This window comes from Bos grunniens, chromosome 28 (genome assembly GCF_055505025.1).
Source record: "Bos grunniens cultivar Pamir isolate PY7600 chromosome 28, Bosgru_T2T1.0, whole genome shotgun sequence".
Classification (NCBI taxonomy): domain Eukaryota; kingdom Metazoa; phylum Chordata; class Mammalia; order Artiodactyla; family Bovidae; genus Bos; species Bos grunniens.
In genome coordinates, this window is record NC_141192.1 from 21,171,802 (window position 1) to 21,183,441 (window position 11,640).

At 38.8% G+C, this 11,640-nt stretch overlaps 1 protein-coding gene across 18 annotated transcripts in view; it reads right to left on the bottom strand.

Moving 5' to 3' along the window:
- Positions 1-10,398, bottom strand: part of CCAR1 (cell division cycle and apoptosis regulator 1) — a 46,624-nt gene extending 36,226 nt beyond the window's left edge. For 2 of the 18 annotated variants that reach the window (XM_086382659.1, XM_086382651.1), the window contains exons 1-4: positions 9,992-10,170; positions 9,551-9,644; positions 9,380-9,421; positions 8,795-8,918 (exon numbers count right to left, since the gene is read on the bottom strand). In XM_086382659.1, the coding sequence (XP_086238785.1) occupies positions 8,795-8,867 (73 nt within the window). In that variant the 5' untranslated portion in view covers positions 8,868-8,918; positions 9,380-9,421; positions 9,551-9,644; positions 9,992-10,170. Of the gene's footprint in view, positions 1-8,794; positions 8,919-9,379; positions 9,422-9,550; positions 10,171-10,250 lie in introns of those variants that run through there. The other 16 variants (XM_086382660.1, XM_086382650.1, XM_086382661.1 and 13 more) reach the window with 10 other exon arrangements.
- Positions 10,399-11,640: the final 1,242 nt, after the last annotated feature.

Sequence of the window (11,640 nt, forward strand, 5' to 3'; positions counted from 1 at the left end):
CCATTTATGAATTAACCAAAGCACCTAGTCTAGAATCTACCAGAGAATCTTTAGACCTGTGATGCTCATCATCAATCTTGTTTAAAGTGTCCAGATTAATTCTATTTAAAAATAAAGCAAACGAACAACAAAGTGAGGCAAAAACAAGCAAATCCCAGAAATCATGTTTGGAATTCATATAAATTACACATTACTCCTTGATAAAACATGCTTTTTAAAAATTAAAAAAGAATGAAGCAGGTGGGGGAAAAAACCTACTGCATGTCCTGAATACACCATCCTAAACCCTTACAACATTAATATTTTATTCTCTTTGTTTTTAAGATAAGTCAGATGCCATAGATGGGTAAAAAGGAGAAACCAAGACTAACAAAATAAAGAGAAGTGGGGAATGTCTTAACACCAATGCAAATTCAAAATGAGGTTAACTGCACTGAGAATGGAAAGAAACGTACAAAACTACAGCACAGGTTCTAACCAGTAGACCCTGTTAACTTCTGGAACTGTACATAAAAGTGCAGATAAGAAAGTGTAAAGTTTTAATCAGATTTTCAAAAGGGTAAGAAACCCCAACAAGCTTAAGAACCACTTTTCTAGGATAACAGAAGCAAAATTCTCATGTAAACACAAGAAAGGTAGAGAACAAAGGAAAAATTAAAAATTCAATTTGATGTTCTGTATTTGACAAAAGTAACCTCTTGTGATTCAAATCATACCTGCATCTCCTTCCCCTACGTGAGCTCTGACCTCTGATTTACTGTTTCACTCTGCTAGTACCAATGTCCAGAACACTGGAAAGTATCAATAACTATCACAGTAAAAGGGCTCACAGCCAGTATCTCACAAACAGCTCTTTTTCCTACAGCTTTTCTAGGTGTTCTAGACTCTGACAACATATAGCAGCCCAGCATTAAGTAGGTGGGATGATAGCTGATATCCGTAATCTCTTTCCACTGTTGACAGTCAATGTGATGAATTAGAAACTACAATGCAGACTGACAGGTACCAAAAGGCTCAAATGCTGAGAGAAATTTATGGGAAGAAAATTTACATTCTAGTAGCTGCTGCACACTACTAGCTAGTTAATTCAAACTTTGTGAAATCATTGTGCATAGGTTGTGGCTTTTATATGTCTATATAATATTGCTCTTTTTAAAATCGTTTGAGATTTTAAGCTCAATAAAGTACATTTCATTAAAATGTATTAATCCTCCTCTCTTTTGTAGCTAGATCTAAGAAGCTATCCTTGAATATTTTTTGTATATAGCATTCGCTACTCTTCTGAATTGAATAAAATCAATATTCTGCATGATAATTCTACAGCTTGCAAAGAACAAAGGTATGAATCTCTGACTTAATCTTTCTCTCTCCATAAGTGGCCTAACACTTATCAGTTGGAGATTTTTTCCAATTATCCACATTGGAACAGTCTGTTCATTTATCTGTACCTGATTCAAAATGACTGTTGAGGTCTCATGATACATCTGAAACAGATACACTTATAACCATGTATCAATACTTCCACAGACCTATGAAATAAGCCCTAAATGACCGAAGGTTACCAGAAGTTAATAACAAGGACAAATGTAAAATATATTATTTTTTTAAATGTAAAATCAGTTTCATATGATGGAAGTATTCATTTTATGACATACCAGTAGTTATCATATATTGAATACCTGGGAACACACCATTAAAACACATAAGAGAAACCTGTCCTGTTTGCTGTCCCTTTATCTTATCAAACTCACAAATTTAAAAAATTCTTATTATCTTTATACCTATCTTTACTAAGATGAGTCACCCTTCCGAAATAGTAAAATTCAAAACTTCATATGTGAATATACACATATACACATATACACATAACGGAATCACTTTGCAATACATCTGAAACAACACAACACTGTATATTAACTATACGTCAATTAAAAAAATAATTTGGAGTAACCTTATGCAAAAAAAAAAAAAAAAAAAACCTTAATAAATTGCATTAAAGAAACAAACAAAAAAACTTCAAACTGATCCAAGAAACTTCACTTTCTATCACCTTCTGCAAAATTATTTAAGGCACTGGTCAAGCAATGCTTTATCCTTTGAAATTACCATATATCAATATATGTTCAAAAGCGATCTTACACCTTATGGAGAGAAAAAGCAATGTGGGAGAAGACATGGAAGATTCTTCTTATAACTTGTAGATTTACTAAAACAATATAAACCCAAATTTTAAATCATGTGAACAAGTCTGCTAAATGTCATCTTCAACTCAACATCCTTCCTAAGACGTGATCCTCACAGAAATCACAAACCTTTTTGATGCCTCCATGCACAGATACTCACTGGTCGATGTATTGCTGTTGCTTCTGAGACTCTATTCTAAGCCCATAACGTACCCAAGTAACTGGAAATATTCATTACCTTTTTTCCCCCTTCATTATCTTTTAAGAATTAGAAGGCATTAAGAATAAGAAATTAAGACAGTGAAAGGTACAAACTTCCAGTTATAAATAAGCCATGAGCATATTTTAAAAACTGAGGCATAAAATAGTATTTTAAATGTAATATATTCTAAATGTTGTAATCTTCTATACTAATCACATTTTCAATAAGCAGCCACCAGCCATACATGTCTATTTCAATTTAAATTAGGGAAAATTAAACAAAATGAGAAATTCAGTCTCTCAGTCACATTAACCACATTTCAAGGAGCAAGGGCTCAACAGCTACATGTGGTTAGTGGCCACCATATTAGATAACGAAGACATATAATGTATCCATCATCACAGAACAACCCTCTCAGGAAGTTAAAGACACTATATGCAATGTCACATGTCCATCCTTGAACGACTCTGAAATTTAGTTTTCAACTCCATTCCTTTCAAAGAGTTTTCTATTACCCAAAGTTAGTACTCAAACTTTCAAAGTCACTTCTGAAACATTTTCAGCTGTAAGAGACCAAAATTATTTCCCAGATCATAAAACAAATAGTTCAAGCAAAGTCACTAATGCATAAACATGAGTTGCCCACTCAATTTAGGATAGAAGGATGGAGTACTCACTGGTGTGTAGCTTATAGTATGTTAATAAAAATACTCACTGGATGAGAGTACAAGTCATGCTCAGAGATGAAGGAAAAAAAACATACTAATGAGCCTAAGAGTTTATGTACATTTTTTTTTACTCTTAGAACAATGTTTTAGAGACAATTTCCTATTACATAGCATTAGCAGTGTTTAAAAAGGGCTAGCCCACACCAACGGCAATCTTCCCTTTTTTTCAGGGGGTGGGGGGAAAGCATGCTGGCTTGTAGAATCTTAGTTCCCCAGTCAGGAATCAAACTGGGGAGTGAAATCACTGAGTTCTAACCACTGGACAGCCAGGGAATTCCTTCAATCTTCAATTTGTACCAAATGAGTTGGATATATCCAACTCTATCAAGAGATAACTAATGTAAGTATACATAGCACATCAGCCATTATTTGTTTGAAAAAGACCATGAATCTTGCAATTTAACAATGTGAGCTCCTGACTCAAGAGATGGGGATTTTAAGACAACCAATGGGTCAGATTAAAAAGGAAGAAAAAATGAGGTCATATTTATAACAACATCGTAAGTGTTTATTAACAGATGAACAGATAAAGATGTGTGGTACATACACATACACAATAGAATATTACTTAGCCATAAAAAAACCCAAAATCTTGCCTTTTCAGCAATATGGACAGACTCGAAAGGTATTATGCTAAGTGAAAAAAAGGCAGAAGAAAAAATACTGTATATCACATATATGTGGAATCTAAAAAATAAAACTAGTGAATGTAATAAAAAAGCAGAGTCACAGATACAGAGACTAGTATCTAGTTCTGAGGAGAGGGAGGGAGGGGCAAGACAGGGCAGGGGAGGGGGAGATGCAACCACTGGGTGTAAGGTAACACACTGCAGCACAAGAAACAAAGTCAGTATTTTGAAGTAACTTTAAATGGAGTGTGATCTTAATAAAATTTGTAGAGGGGGGACTTCCTGGGGGTCCAATGGTCAATACTCATGATTCCAATGCATGGGTTCAATCCCAGGTTGGGGAACTAAGACCCACAAGCTATGTGGCCCAGCATAAATAATAGTTTGTACAAAAAAATGTGTTTAAATGCAGTCACCTTCAAAACAACTGTATTACTTCACTTGTTAGAGCATCACATAATCACCATGACTTCATCACCATACACATGGTCAAAGAAATGGGTGAGAAAATATGTCCTGGAATTGGCTAAATCCACCCAAACGTCTTAATACTGTTGCAATCATATACATATACACATACAAATACTTTGAGTCAAATATACTGAAGATACTCCTATATCACTATAATTTATCTAAGGGATATTTAGAGATTCAATCAGTGACTTACCAGCTATCCCTCTCAATGTCCCTTGACACAACAGAAATTGTTTAACTTTCAAACCTAAAAGCTCTGGCCCCAGTTATAACTGTCACTGAATATGTAACACAGCACTTCAACTACAAAATGGAAAAATAGGGTAAATTTTAAAGACAAGGGTAAATATTAAAAAACAAGTATTTCAGAATAGGAAATTTAGAAACGAGGCTGGAAATGAGCTGACTCATTTGAAAAGACCCTGATGCTGGGAAAGACTGAGGGCAAGAGGAGAAAGGGACAACAGACGATGAGATGGTTGGATGTCATCACCGACTCAATGGACGTGGGTTTGGGTGAACCCCGGGAGTTGGTGATGGACAGGGCGGCCTGGCGTGCTGTGGTTCACGGGGTCGCAAAGAGTCGGACGCGACTGAACTGAACTGAAAAGAACAGAATAATGGAAGAAGCAATGAACCACATTCTGAGGTCCTAACAGCAGACTCTTCTGTGACTTTCTCCTGATAAACTTCACCACTCTTCTAGGCCTCAAATTCTTTATCTGTTAGAGAAAGATGCTGAGACAGAATCTAGTTCAGGGCCCATTCTGTAATTTAGATAGAAATCATGCTTTAGGAATAATTATCACATCTGACAGATACACTGGAGGTAGGGGGGAAAATAGTTAACTATCATATCTAGTAAAAGAGGAAAGCAAATTAAAGCAATTAGAACTTAATGAAGAATAATAAATATAGAGTATGACCAAATGACAGATGGGGAAAAGAGCATCCTGACTTAAGTGAATGTTATGGTAAATCATGTGCTTAGTCACTCAGTCGTCTGATTCTTTGAGACCCTATGAACAGGGGCCCTCCAGAGTCTTCCGTCCATGAGATTCTCCAGGCAAGAATACTGGAGTGGACAGCCATTTCCTTCTTCAGGGGATCTTCCCAACCCAGGGATCGAACCTGCATCTCTTACGTCTGCTCTATTGGCAGGCAGGTTCTTTACCACTAGTGCCACCCGGGAAGCCCACATCACAGATCAGGGTATAAAGTTTGGGGAAGGGTATGGAAGAGCCTGAAAGTCAGGTGAGAGACCTTGGCATAGCTTATGTAAGCAAGAGAAAGCAGTTATGGATCAGTCATCCAAATGTGAAGTACAGAGAGCCTAAAAGTAAAAGAGAGGAATACATGTGAGGCATTTCAAAGGAGAAGTCAAAGTTTGATATATGTTTGAATATGGGGAGTAAAGGAAAAGAAAATTAAAGATGACAAACTTGAAATTATTAACTCCTTAACTGAACAGCTTCCTAGGTGGCTCAGATGGTAAAGAATCTGCCTGCAATGCAGGAGACTGGGGTTCAATCCTAAAGTTAGGAAGATCCACAGGAGAAGGGAATGGCAATCCACTCCAGTATTCTTGCCTAGGAAATCTCATGGACACAGGAGTGGGCTACAGTACATGGGGTTGCAAACAGTCATACACGACTGAGCGAATAGTACAGACACAATTGAAAAACAGCATCAAAATTAATCAGAAATAATTCAAATACTGAGCTTCAACTTTATGACAGATTTTAGCAATTAAGTGCTAGTGTACATACTTTTACTGAAGTTTTTAATCTTAGATATGTCATCTGTCGGAGAAGGCAATGGCACCCTACTCCAGTACTCTTGCCTAGAAAATCCCATGGATGGAGGAGCCTGGAAGGCTGTAGTCCATGGGGTCGCTGAGGGTCGAACATGACTGAGAGACTTCACTTTCACGCGTTGGAGAAGGAAATGGCAACCCACTCCTGTGTTCTTGCCTGGAGAATCCCAGGGATGGGGAAGCCTGGTGGGCTGCCGTCCATGGGGTCACACAGTCGGACATGACTGAAGTGACTTAGCAATGTCATCTGTGTGAATGCACTGAAATGTTCAAATCACTGTTAGCTGATTCCAGAGTTAAGTACAAATGCAAGACAATCTTGCTAGAAAATGGAATAGCAAAGCCATTAACTGAACATAACCTTAAGTCATATACTAAAAAAAAATAGCAGTAATTTTTTTATATTGCTTTCAGGAGAAAATGAGTCAGATACACAGGCACAAAGATCAAAATATTTTCATTTGAATTGAATTTTCAGTTAACCTTTTTCTGTTGTGTGACCACGATTTGATTGACATTGACCTCTGATACTAATATATCTGGCATATTTCAATGCATGCATTTTTTTTTAACTAGAATAAAATAGGCACCTACACTACTATCCTGATTAAGTTCTTCTGATGCCCTCTCTGCTGAAATTGTTTTTTATCAAATTGCATTTGAAGCTTACAGGAGAAAATGTAAAGCCTTATATATATATACTGGGCTGAAATTCTCCATTGAAATGAGGTGTAAATAAAACCATAATTGCCTTATAGTTGAAAAAAGTTCAACTTAGAAATTAGCTTGACTCTGAGAATCAATTCTAATAAGATAATGATTAGTCACAAAGGCTTGAAAATGAAGGCTAGAAAATATCAAGCTTTCAGGAAACAGCTCAAAATATGAAAGTGAAAGTCACTCAGTCGTGTCCAATTCTATTCGACCTCATGGACTCTCCATGGAATTCTCCAGGCCAGAATGCTGGAGTGGGTAGCTTTTCCCTTCTCCAGGGGATCTTCCCAACCCAGATCGAACCCAGGTCTCCCACATTGCAGGTGGATTCTTTACAATTGAGCCACAAGGGAAGGCCAAGAATGCTGGAGTAGGTAGCCTATCCCTTCTCCAGGGGATCTTTCCAACCCAGGAATTGAACTGGGGTCTCCTGCATTGCAGACAGATTCTTTACCAACTACAGAACATAAAAATTTCAATAGTTTAATAAAAACATTTAATAAAAACACTCACTAGAGAACCTACTCCAGGATTTTTGCAGGAAAACTAAACATAGATGCTAACAAAATACTTGCCTAGTTAGTTACTAAAGTCATGATGCATCAATAAAATATCAGACTTTGAAAAACTATGATTAATGACAGGTCCCAGAAAAATCCATAATTTCTTAGAGCACAAACTGTTTACACAAATCCCATTATTTACATTTGAAATCTCTACTGTCAAATATGGAAAAGGAGGTCTATAATTACTACTGACTTTGACAAGTTTTAAAACCTTTATAGTCTCTCCTTTGCTCAGTTTCAAAATAAAAACAAAAGCACAGCGCATATTTAAGTAATTACAATATAGATGTTAAGAACTATAGACAATAGAAATTCACCATAACAGCTATTCTATAGGAACAATACAGATAAGAAATTAAAGCAAATTGTACACAGGAAATCAGGTAAACATGTTCTTTACCAAAATACCAGTACACATCACTTGTTTCTGGACACACAGTATTTGGTAATAATTCCTGTTTTATCAAACTTAAGTCATTATCAGGTTCCCCACTGTTTAACACAGAGAAGAAACACTTGGATACCAATTATAACCATTATTTCATATTATATTCAGTTGCTCATTTAATCTCTCAAATCAACTGTTGCTCCTTTAATATTTCAAATCAAAAGTAACTAAAATAAAAACCCTAATATATTCATTTCCTTAAAGAGAAAGGTCACCTACACAGCAAGATAATCATGTCGATCCAATTTAGAACATCAGAGTTAGAAGATCACAGTGTCTCTGCAACTGACCTCAAATAACAAAAATTTAAGTAAAATGCAGCAAAAACTAGTATCAAGTATATCATAAGTAAAATATATTCAAATTAACAGAATAAGCTGCAACTTTTCTGGGTACTCAGAGAAACTCAAAATTTCATTTTGTAAACTGAAGACTCAACCATAAGTCAAGAAATTGCAAAAAAAAAAAAGTAAGTCCTCCCAAAAACAATAGGAAGAAATGCTGAAATAAACACTTTTAATGACGTATTTTGTTACTTATTTTGAAAATGACATTTCGTAGGCTTTATTTTGAATACGTAAATACTTGCTCTTTTCCTTTACATCTATTTATTCTTTTCCTTTGCTTCATAAATTCTTTAGAGTTGGTTTTTTCACTTAAAATTCAAATACCTGAAAACCAGTCTTATAATTTTTCATAAAGTATGAATACATTTAATTTTAAATATAACTTATGAATACTGACACCTTAACATGCCAAATGAGGTAAACTAGAATGAATGAGTGGCTGCTAACCTCTAACATAACTAAACCAATTTAACGTTTAAAAGACTACATATAACTGTCCAAACTGCTGTGCAAAGCAGGTATTTCGCTAGCTGGTCTATCAATTTTTAAAAGAAGCTTCACAGATAATCTTAAAAGATACATCATTTGCAAATTTATATTAACAGTATTATGCACAGATTAATGCACACAGTTAAAACATATCCCAAATCCGGCATCTATAGCACATGTGTTCAGAGGAAGCCTGACCTGGCTGAGATACCGCAGTGGCTGTAAACTGAGTAGCCCATGGCGGATTCTTCTGTCCTCCAAACTGAGCCATGACAAAAGGGGAGGGGGGGACCTTCGCTTGTTAGTCTTCTACAGCAGCGATCTATTAAGAAAGGATCCACAGTTTAAAGTTCAACCAAACTACAACCATCACAAAAGTCTTATTTTAAAGAAATGTTTAATTTGTCAAGGACATCTTCGTAGACCAACTATAAATAACAAAGGGCACCTGAATGTCCGATATGCAGCAAAAACATTTTACATCAAATTAGTTCTCGAAAGTAGCCAATTTCAATACATGACATTAGAGGTTGACTTACAAGAAACGCACTTCCCTCATCGACTACAAACTGTCACATTTAAACAGAAGACCATCTGCCGTTTTCTTACCCAATTCTTAACAATAAAAAATACACAGCTTTACATTCAACAGAAAAATAGCCTGCTTGTTTCTTTTGGCAAAGGGCTGGGGGCTAAAAGTGGAAAAACCAATAACGGAAATTGGGACGAGACATCGAAGAAAGGTATTCAAGAGCATCATTTAAATAACGAACATTTCCTTACTTTGCAGACTAGGGAAAAAACTGGGGGCTCCTCTTCTCTCCCCTTCCTCGAGGAGAAAGACAGTTGAAACAACGGACGCCCCTTAAAGAACCATCCCGAAGACCCCTCCCCCCCCCAAATCCAGCCAGAAGAAGCGAAGATCTCAGCCCGCGCACTCCCTTCCCCCCACACCTCGGAGGGGCCAGAGCTGTGCCATCCATCTTCCTCCAGCCCCAGCTCCTCGCGGGCCGCAGACCAAGGGAGAGGGAATCCTCCGTCCCGGAGACTAGGCGAAATGCAAAGAAGGGAATACCGAGAGCTCCGGTACACATAAGCCCCCAGCGGTGCGGAGAAGCCTCCACTCCCCAAAACCCGTGCCGCCGGGCAAGGCTCCGACCCGAAGCCAGGAGGCTAAAGCCTCACCGGCTGGAGAGCGAGGAACGGCGGCCCGCAGCCCCTTCGAGCCTGCCAAGCAGAGGCCGAGGCCGAGGGTTGCCGGGGGCACCGGAGGGGCCGCCGGAAAAAAAAAAAAAAAACCCGAGGCGGTGGGGGAGGGGCCGGCCGCGCCGGGCCTACTCCGACCCGCACAAAAGGGACTGTGTTTCTCCCGTCCCAGTCCCACGAGAGCCCCACCGTCGCCGGCCTACGGACGCCGTGCTACCAAAACGGCCGCTCCCGGCGCTTCAGAGGATCCGACAGGACGTTAGGAACCCCGGCTCGGCCGCCTGCCGCTCCAACCGCGAGGACCAAACCTTCACCTGAATCCGATCCCAGTTAACACCGAAGCCATTTCAAACCCATCAGGCTTAAGCGCATGCGCCAACCTCCCCGTCTTCCTCCGCGCCTCTGCCCCCTCCCCAATCTCTCTGAGGAACGGCGCACACGGGCTTACGTTCTACGTGCGCGCTCCCGAGGTAGCCGTCAATGCGCTCACCCCTTTCACTACGCAACTGGAATCGGAGCTTGCCTAAGACGGGTTACCTTGCCACTTGTATGACAATGAGCCAACTGTCTGTATCTCTGCGCAAGCTCAAAGGAAGAAGCTTCGCCGAGTGTGGGAAGGAAAGAATCGGGAGTCATGTGATCCATGAGCTCGCCGCCATTTTCGGGGGGGGGGGTTCTTTTTTTTTTTTTTTTGTAGTTCAGGTACGTGGGAGAATGACTATATCCAGTGACATCTTCCTAACTTTGAAAAAATTGAGATGAAATTCACTTAACATATAATCCCATCGGTTAAGTATTTTATTGTACAATTCAGAGGCTTTTAGCATTTACATAAAGCTGTGCAACCACCATGCGTCCAACACTTGAAAAGAACTCCTACCCATTTCGCAGTTCCTCCTTAATCCCAGCGCTCTCCAGCTCCAGGCAACTACTAATCAGCTTTCTATGGATTAGCATGTCCTAGACATTTCCTGTTAATAGAATCATACTGGGACTTGCCTGGTGCTTCAGTGGCTAACATTCCAAGCTACCCATGCTGGGGTCCCGGCGTTCGATCCCAGGTGAGAGAAATAGAGCTTACACGCCAGAAGACCCATTACAAAAAAAAAAAATTATACAGGCTTTTTGTGTGATTACTGTATGGTGTCCAAGGTTCCTCTTGTAGCGTGCCTTAGTACTTCATTTTATAGCTAAAACGATTACTTTATATGAACAGTACCATATTTTGTTTATCCATTTGTCAGTTGATCTTTGGGGTTGCCTCCACTTTGGGGCTACTATGAATAATGACGCTGTGAACATTCATGTAGAGTGTTTGTTTAAACTCCTGTTTTCAATTCTCTTAGATTATACCTAGTAGTGCGATTCTGGGTTATCTGGTAAATTCTATGCCTAACTTGTTGAGGAGTTGCAAACTTGTTTTCACAGTGACTACACACATTCACATTCCCACGATTAACAACGTTGAGTATCCATTCTTTCCAATTATTTAGGTCTTCTTTTAGCATGTATTACAGATATCACAGTTCAATTTCTCACACTTTTCCCCGCTTTTTTAACTGCACTCTGCAGCTTGATGTAGCTTAGTCCCCCAACCAGAGATCAACCAGCGGTGGAGGCATAAGAGTCCTAACCACTGGACCACCAGGAAATTCCCTTGCATCTCCTTGAGTAAATGAAAGTTATTCACCAACTATTTCATTGTTCTTCACACTTGGTAAATGACCAAGTAAGGAGTGTGCTTTCATACTAAGTACAGGGGAAGTCACTGGGATGTTTTAAGCTGGGGAATGTCATGACCCAAGATTTTTGTTTTGTTGTTTGTTTTCTGGCCGCAC